This window comes from Haliotis rufescens, unplaced genomic scaffold (assembly GCF_023055435.1).
Source record: "Haliotis rufescens isolate VD_foot unplaced genomic scaffold, xgHalRufe1.0.p SCAF_12, whole genome shotgun sequence".
Classification (NCBI taxonomy): domain Eukaryota; kingdom Metazoa; phylum Mollusca; class Gastropoda; order Lepetellida; family Haliotidae; genus Haliotis; species Haliotis rufescens.
This window is the reverse complement of record NW_025963802.1, coordinates 40,993,137-41,017,876: the sequence shown is the minus strand read 5'-3', so window position 1 is coordinate 41,017,876 and position 24,740 is coordinate 40,993,137. Positions and strand designations below refer to the sequence as shown.

The 24,740-nt window shown below is 40.4% G+C and overlaps 2 protein-coding genes across 7 annotated transcripts in view; one reads left to right on the top strand and one right to left on the bottom strand.

Moving 5' to 3' along the window:
* Positions 1-16,051, bottom strand: part of LOC124115844 (nicotinamide/nicotinic acid mononucleotide adenylyltransferase 1-like) — a 58,042-nt gene extending 41,991 nt beyond the window's left edge. For all 3 annotated transcript variants that reach the window (XM_046476991.2, XM_046476992.2, XM_046476993.2), the window contains exons 1-4: positions 15,907-16,051; positions 15,429-15,517; positions 14,443-14,510; positions 1,378-1,523 (exon numbers count right to left, since the gene is read on the bottom strand). In XM_046476991.2, the coding sequence (XP_046332947.1) occupies positions 1,378-1,523; positions 14,443-14,510; positions 15,429-15,517; positions 15,907-16,012 (409 nt within the window). In that variant the 5' untranslated portion in view covers positions 16,013-16,051. The remainder of the gene's footprint in view (positions 1-1,377; positions 1,524-14,442; positions 14,511-15,428; positions 15,518-15,906) is intronic.
* Positions 16,052-16,195: 144 nt separating this feature from the next.
* LOC124115838 (nucleolar protein 14-like) overlaps positions 16,196-24,740 on the top strand; it is a 35,311-nt gene continuing 26,766 nt past the window's right edge. For all 4 annotated transcript variants that reach the window (XM_048393679.1, XM_048393680.1, XM_048393682.1 and 1 more), the window contains exons 1-4: positions 16,196-16,322; positions 17,313-17,515; positions 20,492-20,626; positions 21,303-21,438. In XM_048393679.1, the coding sequence (XP_048249636.1) occupies positions 17,336-17,515; positions 20,492-20,626; positions 21,303-21,438 (451 nt within the window). In that variant the 5' untranslated portion in view covers positions 16,196-16,322; positions 17,313-17,335. The remainder of the gene's footprint in view (positions 16,323-17,312; positions 17,516-20,491; positions 20,627-21,302; positions 21,439-24,740) is intronic.

Here is a 24,740-nt window from a genome sequence, read left to right as displayed (position 1 = left end):
AACTGTACACTCCCACTTGCAGGTACCCTACTTAAGGCCTAACTGTACACTCCCACTTGTGGGTACCCTACTTGTGGCCTAACTGTACACTCCCACTTGTGGGTACCCTACTTGTGGCCTAACTGTACACTCCCACTTGTGGGTACCCTACTTGTGGCCTAACTGTACACTCCCACTTGCAGGTACCCTACTTAAGGCCTAACTGTACACTCCCACTTGTGGTTACCCTACTTGTGGCCTAACTGTACACTCCCACTTGTGGGTACCCTACTTGTGGCCTAACTGTACACTCCCACTTGCAGGTACCCTACTTAAGGCCTAACTGTACACTCCCACTTGCAGGTACCCTACTTGTGGCCTAACTGTACACTCCCACTTACAGGTACCCTACTTGTGGCCTAACTGTACACTCCCACTTGCAGGTACCCTACTTGTGGCCTAACTGTACACTCCCACTTGCAGGTACCCTACTTAAGGCCTAACTGTACACTCCCACTTGTGGGTACCCTACTTGTGGCCTAACTGTACACTCCCACTTGTGGGTACCCTACTTGTGGCCTAACTGTACACTCCCACTTGTTGGTACCCTACTTGTGGCCTAACTGTACACTCCCACTTGCAGGTACCCTACTTAAGGCCTAACTGTACACTCCCACTTGTGGGTACCCTACTTGTGGCCTAACTGTACACTCCCACTTGTGGGTACCCTACTTGTGGCCTAACTGTACACTCCCACTTGCAGGTACCCTACTTAAGGCCTAACTGTACACTCCCACTTGCAGGTACCCTACTTGTGGCCTAACTGTACACTCCCACTTGTGGGTACCCTACTTGTGGCCTAACTGTACACTCCCACTTGTGGGTACCCTACTTGCTATGGCCTTGCACATCCCAGCTGCTGCTTCCAGCAACTCAACATGGACTACACAGCACTACATAATTCAGTGAACCAAGTCATCAACACCGTCACACCACTTACACCACAATACTTGATCAATGGTTACATCACTAAAGAGTGCTAACTTGATAGAAGTTTCCATTAGAAGGATGTCTCTCGGACTACCCTCAACATCTCAAGATGACCACATTGACCTCACGCTGTCTGTCGGTGCAACATCCCTAATTCCTTTATGGATTTATCCAGGATTATAAACTAAGTGCCAGCAAGAGCAAATACCTAAATGAAATACCAGGTCCCAGGACACTACTGTGGTGGTCGGAGTTGATGGGCAGCATCACATAGGATAGAATTGATGTGTCAAATGCTGATAAATGACATGTAACTCTATCTGTGAACTGTTTCTTGTACATACACAAACAAGACATTCATGTTAATAGTCATGGGACGTGAAACTTATCAATGATCTCAACACTCACCTTCGTAAGTACGGATCTTCTTTCTGCGTTTAGTAGGTGTGGGTTTCATGTTGGTGTTGTACAGGTTGTCGAGCACCTCCTGGTGGTGTCGCAACACCCTAGCTGTCTCACTCCAGTTCTCCTGCTCCGACTCCCATGTGTCGCATCTACCACAAACAAACAGCTTTCAACCTCAGCAATAAAATAATGATGTTATTCAGGAGATAAACATATTATGTTTTCTTTGTCATACTCCATCAGCCAATTGTGTTACCTGTAGATACCTGCATAGTTGAATTTAGAACCAAATACACAACCTGAGGTTTCAAATTTGACATTTAGCACCAAATATACAGATTGATACAAGGAGCTATGTTCCATGTCTTTGAGGAATGATGACTTGCTATCAGTCCCAGGTGAGGTGAAGTGAAATAGGGTTTACCATTGCATGCATGTGCATGAGTGTGCATGCGGCTGCTTGTACTAGTCCGGACTAATGCTGATTTTATAGTGTTTGCCCATCGAGATACCATGCTGTACTTTAATAAGAATACCCCACACAGACACAGCATACTGACTCCGAGCTGACCAGTCCTTCTTTTAGCCCCTTAATGCCGAGTGCCATGCAGACATGGTAACAACCTCTTTTAACCTCATTTGCTATCACCCGCCCGAGGTTCGAACCCCCGACCTTCCGCAACCGCGCTGACACTCTACCACTAGACCACGGTGGTCCAATCAGTCCCCAAGTCTGACCTCCCGATCCACTTAGCACTGGCTACAAGGAATCAATTCTACCCCAGATTCACCGTGGACATTTTGCTGTTTAATTTTCTACATCTTTTAATTTTTAATTTTACAAAATTAATACTGCATCACAATTTTTCTAATACAGATTTTTATATAGATATCAGAACATTGATGCTCAGTTGGCAAGCTTGCCATGAAAACCATATTAATAAGCCTAAATTTGTTCGACATGTCATTCTGATCCTCTGTACTTATTCATGTAAATTGAACTTATTTTTGGAGAGAATCTTCAAGTTGTGTTAACTTGAAATTGGTCTTATGAAATACACGAAACTCTTCATATATAACCAGTGATGAAAGAAGAGCTATTCCACCTTGAAAGTGGGTGTCATAACTATGCAACATCAGCAGTTTTGAAAACAGTGTTGACCCTTGTAAATGTAAGCTGGAATTATCACTGTTGTCATGGTCATAGCACACAATACTAGTTTCTGTCAACAGCAAATGTCACTGACAAGATTAACTCAATACATTACAAGCAAGGCCATAGCTACCCACACATATCTATAGCAGCAACTGCCCACACACCTGATAATGCCAGATGTCCACAGGAGTCAGACCGCCTTCTGAGTACTAGCAATGATATACTGAGTACGTTGAAGGCCTATAGTCATGTTGACCTGTGAAGATCCGGGTGAGAATAGGTCTTCAGCAAGTCTTAGGAGGAACCATGTAAGCAGACCCCATATGATCACTACAGTTCCTGAATACCCGTGAAGATCCGGGGTAGAATCGGTCTTCAGCTACCCAAGCTTGTGGTAGAAGGCGACTGATTGTCGTAACAGGTGACTAACGGGATCGGGTTGTCAGGTTTGCAGACTTGGTTGATGCATGTCATCGTATCCCAATTGTGTGGATCGATGCTCATGATGTCAATCAATGGACAGTCTGGTCCAGATTCAATTATTTACAGACCGCTGTCATATAGCTGGAATATTGCTGAGTGTGGTGTTAAACAATAAACAAACAAAGTTATGTCATAATCAGTTGGTTCCCTTTGCTCATGCTACTTAATGTCTGGATGCAAAGTTAATCTGAACCCCGGCCCATCATACCAACAGTTGCTTCCCTGCCTCGCTCTCGGCATTATGGGTCTAAAACAAGGACTGGTCGGCTCAGAGTCAGTATACTGTGTCTGAGCAGGGTATTCATGTTAAACTGCGGCATGGTGTCTCAGTGGGTTGCATCCCTGCCATGAAGCAATTTTGAAAGATTAAGTCTGAGGTGAGTAAGCATATCACCGTATTCACCGTATTAAGAGCCCTGCCCCAATAAGTGCTTCCTGGCCAACTTCTAGATAAACCTGTAGGTAATCTGTTTTAGCACCAACTTCTAAGACCAAAACTTACATGACCGTCTTTTTCTCGTGGAAACATTTATTTACAGAAAACAGCAGCGTAAAAGGGGCAAATAACTACCTAGTAACTATTTTATTAATATTTTTCTTATTCAGTTTCAGCAACATTTGAACTATGAATAGTTCACATCTTTTGCTGAATATAGCACTTGTTTGCTGTTTAACACTAACTCAACAGTACATCAGCCATATGACAGCAGCATGGAACATAAGCAAGACAGCACCAGTGATTGATATTATGAGCAACAAATAATGCCATTGGGGCACGTTCACACCTTATCAACCATGCCACGGAGTCTGACCACGAGCTGTTTCCAGTCTCCCCCTTAAGACCAGCAGAAATATCGGAATCCCCAAGCTTTTGGCAAAATGCCAGCCAAATTGTTGGCGGATACTAGAGAATGGGCTTCCCACATTACACCCATGTAGGGAATGAAACCTGGGCTCTGTGGCATAACAAACTGAAACATTAACCACTTGGCTACCCCACAGCCCCTCATTGAGAGAAGACCGCCTCCTTGGTCTAGTGGTAGAGCGTCCGCCCAGAGAGCGGAAGGTCCGGGGTTCAATCCCCGGCCGCGTCATACCAAAAGACGTTGAAAGATGGTATTTGTTGTAACCCTGTCTGAAACTCGGCATTTGGCGGCTAAAACAAGGACTTGTCGGCTCGGAGTCAGTATACTGTGTCTGAGCGGGGTATTCATGTTAAACTGCGGCATGGTATCTCAGTGAGCTAGCACTATAAATCAGCATCAGTCCGGACTAGTACAAGCAGCCACACAAACACACACACGTACATGCACGTCGCTATATAAGTGCAATAATCTTGGACGCGACGTTAAACCCAATTTCACCTCACCTCACCTCATTGAGAGAAAGCAAACTTTAGAGTTGCTCAACACCATCTCTCCAGATTTTCACACATATGTTCCCCTCCCCTGGCAACGTTCCACAGTTTCCCCTAAGCACATCATGGTGATGCTGAAACTCAATTATGTCTGCTTTGAGGTTTCCTTCACAAGGAAAGTAATCCTATTTGGTGTCCTTCTTTTCTGCTTCCATGAAGTGAGACTGACCTCCATCCCTGACATTCATCCAGTAATGTCTTCTTCATCTCGACATTATCCTGGCAACTCATACTGGTAATGTCATTTTCTCAACACTGGGGCATACTATAACATCAACATCTAGCAAAAGGTTGCCAATGGCCACTGTAAATTGGTATGGATAAGCCTTTGAACATGTTGAAGAAAGCCATTATTTTGATTTTCCCATAGATCTTATCATGCTTATCTAAGCTACAAAATTTTCCATGTTTATAATAATTTTTCCAGTATTCAGGGGTTGGTGATTTTGCTGGAGACACATGCCATTTGAACAATCTAGACCGTTCCTTCTTCTGTATCATTATCATTTGTAAAAAGATTTGTTAGGATAGCACTGTCCATGCTTTGAATCTGGGCCCATCTGAACCAATCTGAACAACTGCAAGTGCAAGTTAATCCCAACTTCTCCAAGGCTCAAATAGGTTTTGGGGTTTATGCATCATTACAAGACCTGTGAAGATCCAGGGTAGAATAGGTCTTAAGCAACCCATGCTTGCTGTAAAAAGCGACTATGCTTGTCGTAAGGGGCAACTAATGGGATTGGGTGGTCAGGCTTGCTGACTTGGTTGATACAGGTGATTGTATCCCAATTGCCTGGTCCAAATAATCCAGTGATTGACATTATGAGCATCGATCCACAAAATTTGAACAACCATGTCAGCGAGCCTGACCACCCGATCCCATTAGTCAACTCTTCGGACAAGCATATTCGCCTTTTGCGGCAAGCATGGGTGGCTGAAGACCTATTCTGACCTAGGTCTTGACAGACTATCTGTATACAAGTCAGTCTTCCTTTCATCCATCATGACAGAACGGAGGTGTCAGCTTTCTTTGCTTCCTCAACATGTATTTCAAGAACATATACCTGAACAAAACAAAGTTAAATAGTAAAGGTATTTGATCAAAGTGCCACTTGGCAACTTGTGTATTTAATGAATTGAAAAACAATCAGATTCATCATTATAACTTGTACAGGGTACACGGTTGGCCAAGCGGTCTGAGGTGTTTCAATTCACCTTGCAGAGTTGCATCCCTTAGGCACGACAGGATCATCTTGGGTTTGTATCCCAGACTATCTGAATATGATAGCACTATACCCGTTTCTGTGGTTCATAAAAGTAGTAAATGTCAATGATCTGTATCACTTCTGACATTCCTCCCACGGTAACAATTGCAAAGCAAAAAGACATAATATAAACTTAGATGCCAGCATTAAACCTAATACACTCACTCACTTATATACTCTGCTGCCATAATGGCCACCTGATCCCCATTCTTGTCATCTCTTTACACAAGCGTGACATTTTGCAATTTCTACAGGAACAATACCTTCCTGAGTGATATCCCCATCAAGTGTTTGAGTGTATTCAGGCAACAAATCACAAAGTGTGAATTTCTCCTTGCCAAATTATCGATTTTTCTCTCCTCCCTGATTGATTTTGACTACGTCCAGATTAGCTGGACATTGGTCAGCGACCAGACTCGGCTTTCTATAATTAAACTGCGGTCTTCACCGCCGATATAATGGCAGTCATTTGTAGAAGCGTCCAATGAAGAACGATGTCCATTCCCACCAATTGTATTTCCATCAAGGCCACCTTGCCCCAACCCCACACCACCATGTTAACCAGTCTGCAGGAAAATAGATTATTATTGATTTACGTATTTCTGCTTACAAGTATGATTTATAACACGATGCCCACAATCGCCATCCCTGATACAACAAAGAACTGAATCTGATTAGCTCAGAAACCATTCAAACTAAAGTGATCCTGGGTCTTAAATTGTTAATTAGAGGTAAAAACTAATATTTGGTCGACTAGTCCTTATAATGATAATATATAGCAAAATCCTTAAAAATGGCTAATATCTACTAGCCCTTATGATACCTTAACTATTGGGCAGATTGGCAAGGACTATAGGACTAGTGCCAATTTCTAACCCTGTTAATGTGTCTCTATAAGAGTTTTTATCATAATCAAACCATCATATTTCCATGTCAACTCAACAGTGAGATGCTTTTTTTTACTTTTTCTGAGCTGAAACATTATGAAAACCAACATTGCAAAACATGCAGCAGGACAAGGCCGTTTGTCGCCCAGTGGAAATGGGAATTGTTATGGGACAAACTGAAACATTGGCATGAAAGTTACCAGACGTCAGATGACTGACTACAACCATCTTCTCTTTCAATTAATGAACATGTATCAGTGTTAGAAATTCACACTAGTCCTGTAGTCCTTGCCAAACTGGCCAATAGTTAAGGTATCATAAGGAACTAGTGGAAATTTGCCATTTTTAAGTGTTTTGCTAGGTGTTATCATAATAAGGACTGGTGGGCTGTTATTTTCTACCCATGATGTATTCCTGCATAAGTATGGCAAAAATCAGTGAAACGTCTCAAAAGAGAACATATATAAGAATCAAACACAGTCCCTCGTGGTTTATTCTCCCTGCAGTGTTTTTGTACGATAAACAACAACCAAGACTCGTTTATTTCTTACATGATATATCAACATTATGTTCAGCCTCTGTTGTGAGCATAAGCTCACAAGAGCTCATGACACAGTAAGTGAGATGTGACACTTTTTTGCATTTTTCACTTAGAGTTCATATATACATGATGCCTCTATTCCATCAGTCCGGCTACAATTACATTCTGTTTTACCACCTGCACCAGGTAAATTAATCGGGCTGCACAACCAAAATACTGGCTGCACCAGTTTATTATAAATTGAAACACTGTATTTTCAGTTACTTTGAATAACAAATAAATTCAAAGAGAACAAAAACTTGAGAATGTGCTCCAGTATTTTATCTTGGGTAAATCTGCATATATTCCAGTAAACAACCTTAAAAAGAAGTTTCAAAGTGTCTGTTTGATGTGATTGTAACCTCACGTGAAACAACCCACTATTCTAGTGGTAATTGTGAAGAATTAGTTCTGCATGTTCACTGCATTCAGACCACCTCTCTATTCCAAACATTTCTTTGGTTTCCTGGCTTCAAAAAGATGTGCAGCCAACTCTAAAAGAATTCATTTTTCCACTTTTATCAAATATAACCAGTGTGGTGGGAAATGTTACCTGCACTGGGTGCATCCTGACAATTAAAGTTACCTGCACTGGTGCAGCTTGGACAGCGTTAGAAATTCACACTAGTCCTGTAGTCCTTGCCAAACTGGCCAATAGTAAAGGTATCATGAGGACTAGTAGAAATTTGTCCTTTTTAAGGGTTTTGCTATATCTTATCATTTTAAGGACTAGTAGACTAAAAATGTTTGTTTCTACCCTGTTAGATACAGCGAAATCAATCCCTGCTTGAAAGGCACAGCAGCCAGCTTTGGACAAAGAAATCATTTCCGTGTTGAGAATGTTTTTTATGCAAGTTTTTGGTTGTGTCAGATCTCTTTCACCTACCCATGTAAATAGAGATCGGTAGATATACACAGGCATGCAAGCTGAAAAGGCGACAGTAGGCTTGGTAGGTAAACACAGTGATGTGATACTACTGGCAGAGCTCCAGATAAACTGCTTATCTGCGTAAAATACGCATAAGAAATACAGAAATACTCAGTAAAATCAAATCCAAGCGTATCAAATACGCATAAAACTTGTGCGTATCATCAAAATATTGTGATGTAACCCTGCGAATTCGATTAGCAAATCAGCAACTTATTTTGAAATTATAAACGGGCATTCCGTCAACCTTGCCAAACTCCACAATGACAGTTACATCATGATCATTTGCCATCACACTTTCTTGTGGAAGTATCGTGGTATTTTTGAGTCCTATAAAGTTCTCGAACCCACACGACACCAGTTTGCAGGGACTAGATGAACAGTGTTTTTAAATATTTAACTTAAATACCCACATGTGTAAAAACTAGTGGGTAACAGAAATTTGAATACCTAGATAGAATTACTGATACCCAATGATTTTAAAATGCATGGGTAAAATACCCACAACACCAAAAGCTTATCTGGAGCTCTGACTGGTGTTCTAATATTTCCATGTGTATTTGTGCTAGGGCTGGGATGGGTAACTCGGGTACCCGGGTCGGGTGAGTACTGAGTAGGACCCGGGTACCCACAGGACTACCTGGACCCGTGGTTAGTTACGTGATATATTGTTTAATGACAAAAACTATCTAGAACTCTATTAGTCCCGTGATATATTGTTTAATGACAAAAATTATCTCGAATTCTATGGTTACACTACAGGTCACTAATGTTCACATTTCTTTCAGGCTATGCACCAATTCCTTCTGATTTTTCATGTGGTTGAATAAAGATGTAACTTAATTCAACTTCAGTGTATGAATGACCAGATTGTTTAATACATGTATCTGAATATGTTCTGCCAGGGCTATGCTAAAATTGTTCCCAATCAGACATTTTGAGACAGTGGTTACCAGGGTAGGGTCGGGTAATAGGGGGATGGGTAGCCGGGTAGTAAATTTGGACTTGTCTCAGCCCTAATTTGTACACAAGCAAGTCAAACTCAATGTTAATTGGGTTATGGTGACTGCGTGTGCATATCTACACAAACCGAACTTATCTTGAGTTGTGGAACCTTAAAGGGGAAGTGTACACGCAAAAATCACTTTCTTTCTTTTTCTAAACAAAACGCAATTTTAGAATTAATTAGTATCTGTGTTTGAAAATATACGATCATTTTTTTCACAGTGAAAGTAGGAAGCTCACAATAGTGTGAAAATGATATGCCGTTATGAGGCCTTCGTTTTTCGAGCTAAACAGGCCTGAGTTATCTACCTTAGATTATGACGTAATTGGTGCCAATTCAACTGGGTCCCTGTCTATTCTCAACGCAAAAGATATCAAGTACCAGTTTGCGGTAAAACAACATGGCCTACGACACACTCCGGCGCAGTGGTGACTCAGCATAACACTATGCTGGCCGGCATCTGAGACGCTAGAATCACACATCTAGACCTACACCACGTGAAGCGGCTCTAACAAAGCATGATGACGTCATAATGTTTATCAATTGGCACCAATGACGTCATATTGCAAGGGGCATAAGCCATGGTGTTTTTGTTGTGGAAATAGAACACTTGGTAAATGTGAAAAATATAAATCGTTTTAATGCGAAAAATATGTTAATTAATTGTGATATTTTTATATTTTTGTCTATGACACTTCTAGGTTAACATTTTTAATGTGGAAAAAGTACAAGAAAAATAGGTTAATTTCCGTGTGAACTTGCCCTTTAAGGAAAACGAAGCCGTGCATATGGTGAGACCAGCTTAATATTTCAAACAGACAGCAGACTGATTGATTGGTAATGTATGAAAGGAAACTTATCCGTAGCGTCTGTGCAACTAGGATTGTGTCTAGTCTAGGTCAGGTTGCCATTCCATTGGTAATTAGCTAACTAAACAGTTTCCATGCAAAAACCTCACACTGTGTCAGACAAGAAAACGTACAACTTTATGGATAATAACGTCTGGTTTATTGCATATAGCAACGTATTGATGTAGATTCTTACACCATTATCAAGCTTGATAATATCAAACTTAATAAACGATGTAAGAACCTACATCCAAAAGTCACTATATGCACTAAACCAGAAGTTGTACGTTTTCTTACTAATTCACCAACTTCTAGAATGCCAATCACACAGTTACTGTGACAGACAGAACAGAGCTCCAGATAAGCTTTTGATGTTGTTGGTATTTTACCCATGCATTTTAAAATCAATGGGTATCAGTAATTCTATCTGGGTATTCAAATTTCTGTTACCCACTAGTTTTTACACATGTGGGTATTTAAGTTAAATATTTAAAAACACTGTTCATCTAGTCCCTGCAAACTGGTGTCATGTGGGTTCGAGAGCTTTATAGGACTCAAAAATACCACGATACTTCCACAAGAAAGTGTGATGGCAAATGATCATGATGTAACTGTCATCGTGGAGTTTGGCAAGGTTGACGGAATGCCCGTTTATAATTTCAAAATAAGTTGCTGATTTGCAAATCGAATACGCAGGGTTACTTCACAATATTTTGATGATACGCACAAGTTTTATTTTTGTAGCGTATCTGTAATGTTCGCTGCGTATTTGATATGCTTGGATTTTATTTTACTGCATATTTCTGCATTTCTGATACGTATTTTACGCAGATACGCATCTTATCTGGAGCTCTGAAGAAGTTGGTTGGTTGGTTTGTTGTTTAACCCGGCACACAGCAATATTCCAGCTATATGACGACAGTCTGTAAATAATCGAGTCTGGACCAGACAATCCAGTGATTGATATCATGAGCATCGATCCACGCAATTGGGATACGATGACATGCATCAGCCAAGTCAGAGAGCCTGACCTACCGATCCCGTTAGTTGCCTATCACGACAAGCATAGTCGCCTCTTACGGCAAGCATGGGTTGCTGAAGACCTATTCTTTCCCGGATCTTCACAGAAGTCATCCAGAATGTCTTTAAGATTGTTTCAAACTTTGTAGGGACACAGTGTGCTACAGGACAGTCCCTTAGATATATTAAAGTTTTCCCCTTGGAATAGTTTTGATCTTCAAATTCAGTGAATGTCATTTCTTCATAAACTTGATAACATATGTTAGGAAGTTTGCCCCCTCTGTTTTGATTGAGACTGATAACATTTTCTGAATCCCAGTTATTTATTTCAACCACCACAGTGTGATATCGGCATGTGAAGCAAGTTTGTATGTGCATTTTTCATGATTATCCTGAATACCTGGGTAAAAGAACATTTATCACTGACATCACATAAAATAGTTCATCAAAGCTGTGTCAGAAATTGGCACTAGTCCTGTAGTCTGCCAAACTGCACAATAGTTAAGGTATCATAAGGACGGTAGAATTTTGCCATTTTAAAGGGTTTTGATATATGTTATCATGGTTATCATCATAAGGATTAGTGGGCTACAGTAAAACTGTTAGTTTCTACCACTGTCAAGGATCTAAAAAATATTTATATATGCGGCCTGTTATTCTTCATGAGTCACCAATATTAGGACTATAAACAGTGAAATGAGTGTTGGGAGATCACAATGTGTAAATTGTGTGTCATCAGCAGTCATGGAGTCAACTACAGGTTAGCTTGGCTGGGACTTTACCAACCACCATGATTGACTACTGTGGCGTAAATCAACACTCACTCTCTTCTCTTCTATTGTGACTATGTGAGTGAACTTGTCTTGCTTAGAACTGTCTATCAGGGTTATCCTGTCAGGGTCACAGATGACGATGGTGTTGACAGGCCCAGGAACAAGGCCAAATTGGGATTCAAACCTACAAGCTTAATCCACAGTGTCAGACCACTGGGCCCCTGCACCACCAAAAAGCAACAAGTGCAGTGAATGGGCTTAGAACGGTATTTTACTTGTATGGTGGTGTCACTGGTGTGTCAGTTTGGTGTGAACATAAATCCTGAAGTGATGCAGGTCTCAGATGTTTACCACTTTGGTGAAACCCACAAGCACAGGTACGGGGCTGATGAGCGTAGAAACATAATCAGGGCCATGCAACAACTGCAGGTGTCAGTACATCACACTGGGGTAGTATTAGTTGTGGAACGATACACCGATGCATCAGTGATCACGATTTTTTACTTCTTGAAACAAATATGGATCACAATAAGTAAAATGTATTGATTCTTACCATAAATGTATTTTTTAATAAACGTTACACCATACACAAATTCGTAATAAATATGTTCATTCATTGTGCCATGCTTGACACTGCCAACTGTAAATCATCAGTGTGCCAGGTATTTGACAATACTCTCTTTGAAAAAATGGCTTCCGCACCACAGATCATTTAGTTTATCTTTTAAATGGTTGTTTTGTTTTGTTGTTTTTTTGTGGGGGGGGGTTGGTGGTGGTGGTAAGGGGTATTTTATGCAGATACGCTGCTTATCTGTAGCTCTGGAACAATGTGTTAAGACCCACTACTAAATACACAAATAACAAATTTCATGACATTTGAAACAAGGGTAATCAGTAGACGACAAATCTGGCCAGCCCCTACAATAGCAAAAGGCAAAATTTCAACCTCTGGTCAATACAGATGAAAAATCTTTTTAAGGTTTTCAAGTTATTTTCTGAAAACAAAATATGGACAGACAGACAGACCAGATGATGACCACATCCCCCCTGCAATATTTGCAGCGGGGATGAAAAGGGGTTAAGTAGAGTAATGAGCTTTCAGTATGGTCAAAATGCAATGGTCAAATCAAGGTCAATATCAAAGTATCACAAAAAACAGATCATATATATTCAGCCTCACAAATGTACACAAATGACTTAGGAATGGCCATAACTTGTTTTTTGAATATAACCATAATGAAAATCAGATTTGAACCTCTTGAACAAACTGGTGGGAACAAGTTTGTGAAATTCAGCTTCATTGGTTTCTGAGGAAGATGCTTACGACTGATGGCAGTCAATAAATATAAACTGTATTTGACGTAATAAGCACCCAGGGCGCACTCAAAATTAGAAATATTGGGCTCTTATTAGAATATAACTTTGGTGAAAAAAAACCCACAAGAGTTGAAAAATCGTAAATTTTGTGGTTTATGCTGACAGCCTGAAATGATACAAAAGAAAAGTCTGTGGGTATTATACACGACAGACATATTTTTCCAGAATTTTATTGCCCGTAATTAAGGGTGCATATAACATATGGGTGCATATAATACACGAATAAATAAGTCTTTGTGTACATTGATCAGTTGTAAGGGGTGCTGATTGGGAATGTTCACTAGCCAATATATTAGCAAATTTCGTCGTGGGCGCTTATTCGAGCCAGGCTCTTACTACATTGAATACGGTATACTTTCCAAATAAATTACTGCATTACACACAGATTACCAATGCAGGAGTAATGGGTCATAAAAGATATTTTCAAGAGGCATTGAGAAATGCAGCTGGTCAGCATGTTAGACATACCAGTTCTTCTCTGAAAGGGGAGGCCACAGCTCCATCAACAGCCTTTGTTTCAGAACTTTTAAAGCGTGTGTCTGATTGGTTCATATCGGGAAGTAGGCCAATCGTTTAACCACAATGCGGGCGGTCGGGTAGCCTAGTGGTTAAAGCGTTCGCTCGTCACGCCGAAGACCCGGGTTCGATTCCCCACAAGGGCACAATGTGTAAAGCCCATTTCTGGTGTCCCCCGCTGAGATATTGCTGGAATATTGCTAAAAGCGGCGTAAAACCATACTCAGTCACTCACTTTAACCACAATGCAGGGTTCACTCAAAGAACTTTTTTTACATGGGCCCTTTCTGTGAAAATTTCAAGCATTCCGGAGGTACGCCCATACAGCACAATGTTAAAATGCCTCATTGTATTTGAAAATGGGGCCTTTTTTTCAAACTTAGGGGCTAAAAGCACAAGGCCCCACCCTAGAAGTATCCCTCATGATGGCAATAAGGCGGTTGCTGTATTTATTCTTATGAGCATGATGAGCAAGTTGATGCTGAAATCTGTCTTAAGCCATCTTTTCACAATTTACTCTTTCTCAGTCAAAGATATTAAGTTTTAGAAAAAATGCTGACAAGCAAAACAAAATAAGTAAAGGAGAGAATGTGAAAAAAATGATAACTTGTTTGTGATCTACTCTCTCATGTATTTACTAGTGTAGACATACAACTGTAAAGACTGTTTACACATGTAACAATAAAATACATGGATAAAAATAGACTAATGCCTATATGCATGAAAACAGCAGATGACTAGAGTCTACCACCAACAAGACTAATCTTAACAAACATTGCTGATCTCTGTCACTATGGCAACCAGACACTCACCTGACCCATTCCAGGCTCTTCAACGCCAGTTTCAACATGGCGATCCTGTGTTTGGCAGACAGGAGGTCCTGAAGTCAAAGGTTTATACTGTTAAATACTGATAAGAGAGATTATGCTTGTTTGGCCAGTCTCCCATCCCAGCCCAGACATTGATACCAGTACCACATATGGAAGTAAGATATTGTCTTTGTGTAAATAGGAAATCACTAACTGCCAGATCATGTGGCTAGATTGCATCCTAAAATTACCTGACAAAGAACAAGAATTTTGAAATACTCGAACTTGCAATGACTGCAAATTGTCCCAATGAATAGAAAGATAATTCCTTTTCAAATTCACAAAAAAATGAAAAAAAAAATCAAATCTAAAAAGTGATGTTTTCAATTGAAAGAAAGCAAACTTATAGGTTCACAATTAAAGAACTGTGCATTCAACAGCTAAACAACATGAAAGGTTATCTGATAACACAACAAACATGGCAAATATGGCAACATATTACATACCGTATTCGACGTAATAAGCGCCCAGGGCGCTCTCAAAATTAGAAATAGGGGGCTCTTATTAGAATATTATTTTAAAAAACAGAGTTGAAAGATACATTTCATGGCCTGAAATGTTTATGTACGACAGATATATTTTTCCAAAATTAAATGCCCATAATTAAGGGTGCGTATAACACACAAGTGCGTATTAAACGCGAATAAATAAGTCTTGTGTACATTGATCAATCGGAAGGGGTGCTAATTGGGATTGTTCACTAGCCAATATCTTAGCAAATGTCGCCGTGGGCGCTTATTAGAGCGGGGCGCTTATTACGTTGAATACGGTATTCATAAAACTTTATTATCTGAAATCTATGTGGTTTTTTTCACAATTTAATACCAACTACCGAAGATAAAATCTTTGAACACAGACAAAAAGGTTTGACAATAAAAAACTTAAAGACTTTTTACAGAAAATAGACTAAAGATTCATGTCTTGCTCACCTTCTTGCCATAGTTATCACTGACGGGAGATATGATACCCTCTACCACCGTGTATCGCCCTGTCCTCTGCAGGCTGTCTCGAGCTATCTCTGAAATGACAACAATCAACCAGTTTACTCGCCTGTGTGACTGACATTTATCATTGTATGTTTTTCAACGACACAACTAAATTATGTACATTTGCCTAAAAGTTATAAAATATCTTGTACCCTCTGTAATAAAAAAAAGTAATAAACGTTATCACTTCTAGACATCATTAAATATCAAAATGTTCATATGTTAAATAAACAAATTAGAAAAGGCATTTAATGTTGAATGTTTGCAATAGTTGTCAAGCCATGGAAGTATACCTACTTATGCCGTTATGTCAGACAATACGTAACTAATTATCTAAGGTCTTAAAATAATCATAACCAACAAAAATGTAACTGTGCGTTCCGGCCAATCTGATTTTTTTCCAAACAAAACTAATAATTACCGAACATCCTGAGATGCATATTAGTAACGGGATTGAAAGATCCGCAGGCTAACAACACCACCTTCGCCGCTGAGGCCATTCTGATACTGGTCGGTCGTGGAAACATTTCTGGTAGACATTGAGCGAACTATCGTAATGCATCACGTGACCCTACAGGTTGTTGATATTTATTAGCCTTATTCTCGTCAGTCTCAGATTGAAAAAAACGTTATCATGCCATTATACATGTTATCACACGCATTATGTATTGAGTCAAGTAAAAATATTTTGTTTGAGTATTTAGTGTAATTTTTGTGTGAAATCTCGTTCTAAACGAGAATAATGGCTGCGCCCATGAACATGTGCGAGTTTGGATTATATCGTCAATGATGCCATACTGCTAGTTGCTTATCCAAGACGTCTTCATAACACATTTGGTAATGTCAGTCTGGAGAATTGGTTGTAGTGTTTTTGTTAGGTGATGTCCAAAAAACACAAAATGTACATTATGTGAAATATTGTTTCTTTTTCTTATGAGCTTGGACTGATGAGGTATCAGCACTGTTGATGCTATTCATTAGTGATGAGTCTCAAGCTGTAGCTTGACTAGTTTGGATATATAGGTACCGTAGAGGAAGTGGGAAGAATTTAGATGTAGGACATGTACATGTTTGTATCCTCGAATGCTCCATCCCGTTATCGACTCGAGGTTGCTATATATCCCAGAAAGCACGGCAGTGGTGAGCCATGTAAACACGTATACATACAGCCAGTATGGTCATGTGACTGTGACGAGGTTTATTACTTTACAAGTGATTCATAGCTGTCTATTTACAACCAATGGGAGTAGTGCACTTTACCAGGCGCACCTTTTCAGATACAATTAGCGCGGCGGGGGCTCGAACGCGTTTCGCCGGCCCACTGGCTTAGCTAATTATTGCGTTAATTAGCCGACGCTCTACCACTGGACCACGCTCGCTATCACATGTAATCAGTGCTCGTTTAACGGGTCATTAGCACCCCATTAACAAGTTTGCGTAATTCAGAAAACAATGAATTGCGCATGCATGTGACGTCACTGTCCGATCTCCCATTAATCTTTTCTTGAAACCACACCCGCCATTGTTTATGTTTCCCTATTTTTCCCTAAGACCGAAAACGGGTGTTGGATCATGAAGCGAGAGTCACTGGAGAGTGAGGCATGGTAAAGGTATTGCAAGACAGCGGGAGCACTATAGTGCGGTATTTGAGTGGATGGTAGAGCTCGGGCTGTGCATTAAACTGCATTATTGCCCAACCAATATATTTGAGATAGTAAAGCCCCACTTCACCCCGTACATCGTTTCATATTAGTTTCATATTAGTTTCATATCATGCAGTTTCATCATGTGGTTCATGTACATAATGTAGCAATCTTCTTTTTACAGACTCTTCACTTTAGTTTTTCAAAATGGCCAAGAAAAAAAGATTTATAGCTGATAAAGTGAGAAGTAAGAAGACAGATGGACAAAAGAAAACTAACCCATTTGAAGTGAAAGTAAATCGCCAAAAGCACCAAGTACTGGGACGAAAGGTTGCTAAACATGACCGAGGCTTACCAGGCGTATCCCGGTCGAAGGCTAACAAAAGGGTAAGCAGTAGAGGACGTAACGTGTACGCGAGACGGCTCTCCCGTCTCGCGTACAAGTGACCACCTGAGAGGGGTCACTCGTATGCATGACGGTCTGTCAGTCGACCATGGATTTCTGCATGTTGCACAAAAATGTCTCTACAAGCGTTATTTGTGAAAATAATAAAACAAAATTAAGTACAGTTATTGATTATCCTACTAGTTATCGAATGACATGAAAAAATTGTCATAAGAAAAATAATAAACGGTCAAATTAGGAGAAAAATGTGTAAAAAATCGAGCAAAATGTTCTGTTCTGGTAAGAAAGCCGAACATTAGTTTTTGCTGAGAGCAATGTGAGTGAGGGAGTTTGGTTTTGATTAGCTCCACTTTGACCAGTATTTCAATTACTGTATTCGACGTAATAAGCGCCCCGCTCCAATAAGCGCCCATGGCGATATTTGCTAATATATTGGCTAGTGTACAATCCCAATTAGCACCCCTTCCGATTGATCAATGTACATAAGACGTATTTATTCTCGTATAATACATATGTTATATGCACCCTTAAAATTGGGAAATTAAATTCTGGAAAAATATATCTGTCGTATATAAACATTTCAGGCTGTCAGCATAAACCACGAATCTTTCAACTCTGTTGTTTTTCACCAAAAGTATATTCTAATAAGAGCCCCCATTTCTAATTTTGAGAGCGCCCTGGGCACTTATTATGTCGAATACGGTATACTATGGCGTATCAGTTTGATGTGGGAGAAAAGCCTGAAGTGATACTTGTCTTTGGAATTTACCATTTTGGGCGAGCACAGGTATGACACTGACAAGCTGTGAGGATTCTGGGTTAGAGTGTCCTCAGCAACCTATATTTGTTGTGCGAGGAGACGAAATGGATTGAGTGATCACTCTGTAATTTGATCGATAGTGTATAATTGAACCCTGATGATTTGGATCATTGCTCATGATATCAATCACTGGGTTGTCTGGTTCAGTGTTGGTTATTTACAGGCTGCTGTCATGTGGCTGGAATATTGTAAAGTGTGACGTTGAATAACAATACACATTTGGCCCTTTTTGTCCACATGAGAATCCTGACATACTTGATTACATGTTGTACTGTACTGGTTGTCATGGTTGTCGGGGCACAGGTGGGGCTGGCTGTCGATATTGATTATAGAGATCGCTAATCGCTAACTAAATATCGATCAATTTTGATAAATATCGGAAAAGTAACTTTAAGCAAATATGCAAGAAAGTCCCCCCAAAAAATCAACATATTTCACACCATTGTTGAGCAGTGACACATATATGCATTGAGATATATTGAGATAGCCTTCGTCAAATGACATGTCATTGACAATAACAATTCTAATTCAGTAAATCTAAACTTCATTTCATCACAATAGTTTATGTAAGTTATTATCAATGACAACAATTTCATTTCAATAATCGTTAATATTTCTTCCCATTGACGACAATTCTGATTATCGACCTTTTTAGCCAGCTCTAGGCACGGGTGGTTTTTTTTGGTGGTTTAACGCCACACTGAGCAATATTCCAGTTATATAACGGGTGTCTGTAAATAATCGAGTCCAGACCAGACAACCCAATGATTGACATCGTGAGCATCTATCCACACAATCGGGCTACAATGACATGCATCAACTAAGTCAGTGAGCCTGACCATCCTATCCCATTAGTCGCATCTTACGACAAGCATAATCGCCTTTGACGGCAAGCATGGGTTGCTGAAGACCTATTCTACCCTGGATCTTCACGGGTCAGGCACAGGTGGACAAAGTGCCTTTGATGCCACAATTTGGCAGGCAAAATACATATGATCACAGACTGTGATTTTAGCAGCTGGTCCGAAGCCAAAGTCCAGTAGAAGCCTGTTGGGCTCATCTAATAACTGCCAATATTAATAGTGAGTGAGTGAGTGAGTATGGTTTTACACCGCATTTAGCAATATTCCAGCAATATCACGGCGGGGGACACCAGAAATGGGCTTCACACATTGTACCCATGTCGGGAATTGAACCTGGGTCTTCGGCGTGACGAGCGAACGCTTTAACCACTAGTCTACCCGACCATCCCTCCCATATTAATAATAATTATAACACTAAAATCTACTTAAAATTACCAATGTTCAGGTTAGTAGACTCAAAGTGTTTGGCACAGACTGTGATCGGTAGCCTTGAGTCCAAGATTTGCCCTGTTTATGTTTCTTGGTATGTTTTCACCCTACCCATGCTCGTAGATTCCTTGTTTATTTGGTCTGTTTTGTTCTGGTTCATTGGTCATAAGTAGGTAACAAGTGGGTATCCGATAAGATCTGGGTGAGAGTTAATAATCCACAAACCCATACTTGTCGTTAAGGGTGACTAACGCAATTGGGTGGTTTGGCACGTTGACTCGGTATTAACGGGATAAAAAAAAACTGGTCATTTCGGAGTCTGTATACTGTGTTTGAGTGGGGTATCCATGTAAACTGTGGCATGGTATCTCAGTAGGCTAGCAGTTTATTATTGACATTATTTTGGCCTAGTACATGCAGCCACACACTTGCAAGCATGTAAATGCAAAATCTTGAACACACCAGTAAACCCTATTTTACCTCAATTCAAATAATAGGTCTTCAGCAGGTCTATGCTTGCTGTAAAAAGCGACTATGCTTGTCTTAAGAGGTGACTAACGGGATCGGGTGGCCAGCCTCGTTGACTTGGCTGATGCATGTCATCGTATCCTGATTGCGTGGATCGATGCTCATGATGTCCATCACTGGATTGTCTGGTCCAGATTTGATCATTTACAGACTGCCGTCATATAGCTGGAATATTGCAGAGTGCGCGTTAAACAACAACAAACAAACAAAAACAAAACTCCTCAAATATTGAAACATAAGCACCATGAATGGGAAAAGTCAAGGTCCATTGAAGGAAGGACTATTTTCTCTGAACACCTGGGGCTGACTATTTTCAGCGCAAGGAGACACTGCTACAGGAATATGAACAACGATTCAAGGCTAACAAGTTGGTGGATCGGCGGTTTGGGGAGAATGACACCAGCCTCAGTGTGGAGGACAAGATGTTGAAGAGATATGCCATAGAGAGAGAGGTAGGTAGATTATTTATTGGTGAATTTTTATTGGGTTAATGTTGTATTTATTGAAGCAGTTATGTCAAAACTCAGATAGAGTTTGCCACACACCTGGTCCCTCTGAGTCTCTGAAAATAGTGCAGATTTTGTACCAATTAAGTTCATTTTGAATCGTTTTGAAATGTACACTGGTAGAGGTTAGTGCTGGGATGATACACCAACTGTGTGATCCGATATGTATCACGATACTTGCATGTGCTCTTATCTGTGATGTGTAAGCCCCATTGTTCATAGACAGGATGGCCAAATACCTGGCCCACTGACGATTTAAAGTTGGCAGTGTCAGGTACAGCGCAATGGATGAATATATTTATGTTTACACTACTCATTTCACAAGTGATTAGTGTTTAGTGTTTAGTGTGACATTTATGAAAGATTACATTTTTGGTAAGAATCAATGTTTTTTGCTTATTGTGAGATTGTGATCCGATGATCCACCGATACATCTGTCTATCATCCCACAACTGGTAGAGATGATGCTAAACTGTATCAAACTGGATGATTTTACAGATTTTCAGTAATTGTTTTTCTAATAGTTGAACATGAATGGCCCAAGCGGTAAGCATGGAGAAAATGAAATGAGGCTCCTAATCATGCTAATGATTTTTGTTATGTCCTGAATTTTTTTTTCCAGAAACACACAGGTGGAAATAAGTTTAACTTGAATGACGATGAAGAATTGACCCACTACGGTCAGTCACTGTCCGAGATTGAAAAGTTTGATGACCCAGAAATCAGTGATGAAGATGAGGATTCTGGGAAGATTGGAGGTACTGCCATCTTTTTGTTTGTTTGTTTGTTTGTTTGTTTGTTTACACTGCCATCTTGACACAGATTAAGAACATGTATATATCCTGTCATTTACATCTACTGTTAGAAAGTCATGTGTTCATCAATGTTTTGTTTTCAGGTGAGAATATTTGGACTTTTCCATTGCATTCATTCCCTTTCAAGTCTTTGACAGGCATTTAGACGTTGGGAGTACATGAATTCATGACACTTTTTTTACCCTTTGGACAGCAATTGTAATTTGAGCAAGGTGATGAAGGAGCAAGATGGCCCAGTGGTCTAAGGCGCCGTGATTCACTGTGCAGAGTTGCGTCCCTTTGGCACATCAGAAACCTATGATTGTGGGTTTGAATCCTGGTTCGCCCCGATTATGTCAGCACCATACCCGAGCTCGTGGGTTTCACCGAAGTGGTAAATGTCTGAGACCTGCATCGTTTTGGGCTTTCCTCCAAACTTAGGCTGACAAGCCGCGATATAACTGGAATACTGTTAAAATCGGCGTTAAACCCAACTCACTCACTCGCCGAATAAAAGAAGTTGCTATCCATGAAAAAGTGTCATGTAGCTCCCTTTCAGTTCATATACATGGTATATAAATCAGTGTATATCTTACAATTTTTAACACAATGATGTATTGCAAGTCAGCCCCCAGAGGTAGCTGTCTGTACTGTCAGGGATGAAAACTTGCAGATAGAAACTGAAATCATGACCCAAGACTGTCTGATATAGACACACTTGTGTTTGATTGCAAACAAGCTAAAGTAGGTGACATCAAGCCAGTTTTGGTTGTGTTAAGCATCAAATTAAGCATTGAAATTCAAGAGATCAACGTCGTAACCATAATGTTAAAAGTGGGTCTTTTCATTTAAAGACTGATGCAGCGTTAAGCAGTACTCACTCACTCACTCACTCACTCACTCACTCACTCACTCACTCACTCACTCACTCACTCACTCACTCGAACACCCACCCACCCACTCACTCACTCACTCACTCACTCACTCACTCACTCACATAGCTGGAATACTGTTCAAGTGTTCAAGTGACTTTAATGAAAGAAAGACATGCTCCGTTTATGACTCTGGGCAAGTACCACAGTTTATATATTGCAAGTCAGCCCCCAGAAGTAGCTGTCTGTACTGTCAGGGATGAAAACTTGCAGATAGAAACTGAAATCATGACCCAAGACTGTCTGATATAGACACACTTGTGTTTGATTGCAGACAAATTAAAACATTTGAAACCAAGGCGGTGTCCGAAATTGAGCATCAAATTAAACATGAAAGTCCAGGGGTCGTTGTCGTAACGATAATGTTAACACTGATTCCATTCATTCAAATACTATAGCAGCAAGCTGTACTGGTCATAAGACTCAATGTGAATAACTCTCAAATTGCTGATGCGATTTTAAGCAATATTCACTTGAATAGGTTGATTTTAACGCCACCAGTGGCTATTTCGAGTTATGTCCCTTCTATGTCCCTCCTCCTGACCAATCTGATACCATCTCTCACATTTAATCATTTACACAGTTGGTTGTAGTTTTGTCAAGGTTTACAGGAGTTTGCTGAATACATCATGCTTCTTTACTGGGAGAACGACACAGCCTTTTCTTATTGCAAGTCAGCCCCCAGAGGTAGCTGGCTGTACTGTCAGGGATGAAAACTTGCAGAAAGAAACTGAAATCATGACCCAAGACTGTCTGATATAGACACACTTGTGTTTGATTGCAAACAAACTAAAACATTTGAAACCAAGTCAGCTTTATGCATCAATATAGGCATGAAAGTCAAGGGGTCGTTGCCCTACAGTAATGTTAAAAGTGGGAGTATACAAATATTATAGCAACTGCCTGTACTGATGCAGCGTTAAGCAGTACTCACCCACTCACACACTCACTCACTCACTCACTCACTCACTCACTCACTCGACATGAAAGAGGGGACCAAGTAGATTGGATGTTAGTCTCGGTGACTTTGTTGATTGGGTATCGTTGTGACAAACCTGCATGGATTCTATTTTCAATGGATTGTATGGCCCAGATTCTATTATTTACAGGCCGTCATCAGCTGTTTATGACTCTATGTCACTTTATATTTTGCAAGTCAGCCCCCAGAAGTAGCTGTCTGTACTGTCAGGGATGAAAACTTGCAGATAGAAACTGAAATCATGACCCAAGACTGTCTGATATAGACACACTTGTGTTTGATTGCAAACAAGCTAAAGCAGGTGATATCAAGTCGGTTGTGTTAAGCATCAAATTAAGCATTGAAATTCAAGAGATCAACGTCGTAACCATGATGTTAAAAGTGGGTCTTTTCATTTAAAGACTGATGCAGCGTTAAGCAGTACTCACTCGCTCGCTCACTCACTCACTCACTCACTCACTCACTCACTCACTCGAACACCCACTCACTCACTCACTCACTCACTCACTCACTCACTCGAACACCCACCCACTCACTCACTCACTCATTCACTCACTCACTCACTCACATAGCTGAAATACTGCCAAGTTCAAGTGACTTTAATGAAAGAAAGACATGCTTCGTTTATGACTCTGGGCTAGTGCCACAGTTTATATATTGCAAGTCAGCGCTCAGAAGTAGCTGTCTGTACTTTCAGGGACATACCTGCATGGATTCTATTTTCAATGGATTGTATGGCCCTGATTCTATTATTTACAGGCCGTCATCAGCTGTTTATGACTCTATGTCACTTTATATTTTGCAAGTCAGCCCCCAGAAGTAGCTGTCTGTACTGTCAGGGATGAAAACTTGCAGATAGAAACTGAAATCATGACCCAAGACTGTCTGATATAGACACACTTGTGTTTGATTGCAAACAAGCTAAAGCAGGTGACATCAAGTCGGTTGTGTTAAGCATCAAATTAAGCATTGAAATTCAAGAGATCAACGTCGTAACCATGATGTTAAAAGTGGGTCTTTTCATTTAAAGACTGATGCAGCGTTAAGCAGTACTCACTCACTCACTCACTCACTCACTCACTCGCTCACTCACTCACTCACTCACTCACTCACTCACTCACTCGAACACCCACCCACTCACTCACTCACTCACTCATTCACTCACTCACTCACTCACATAGTTGAAATACTGCCAAGTTCAAGTGACTTTAATGAAAGAAAGACATGCTCCGTTTATGACTCAGGGCAAGTACCACACTTTATATTTTGCAAGTCAGCCCCCAGAAGTAGCTGTCTGTACTGTCAGGGATGAAAACTTGCAGATAGAAACTGAAATCATGACCCAAGACTGTCTG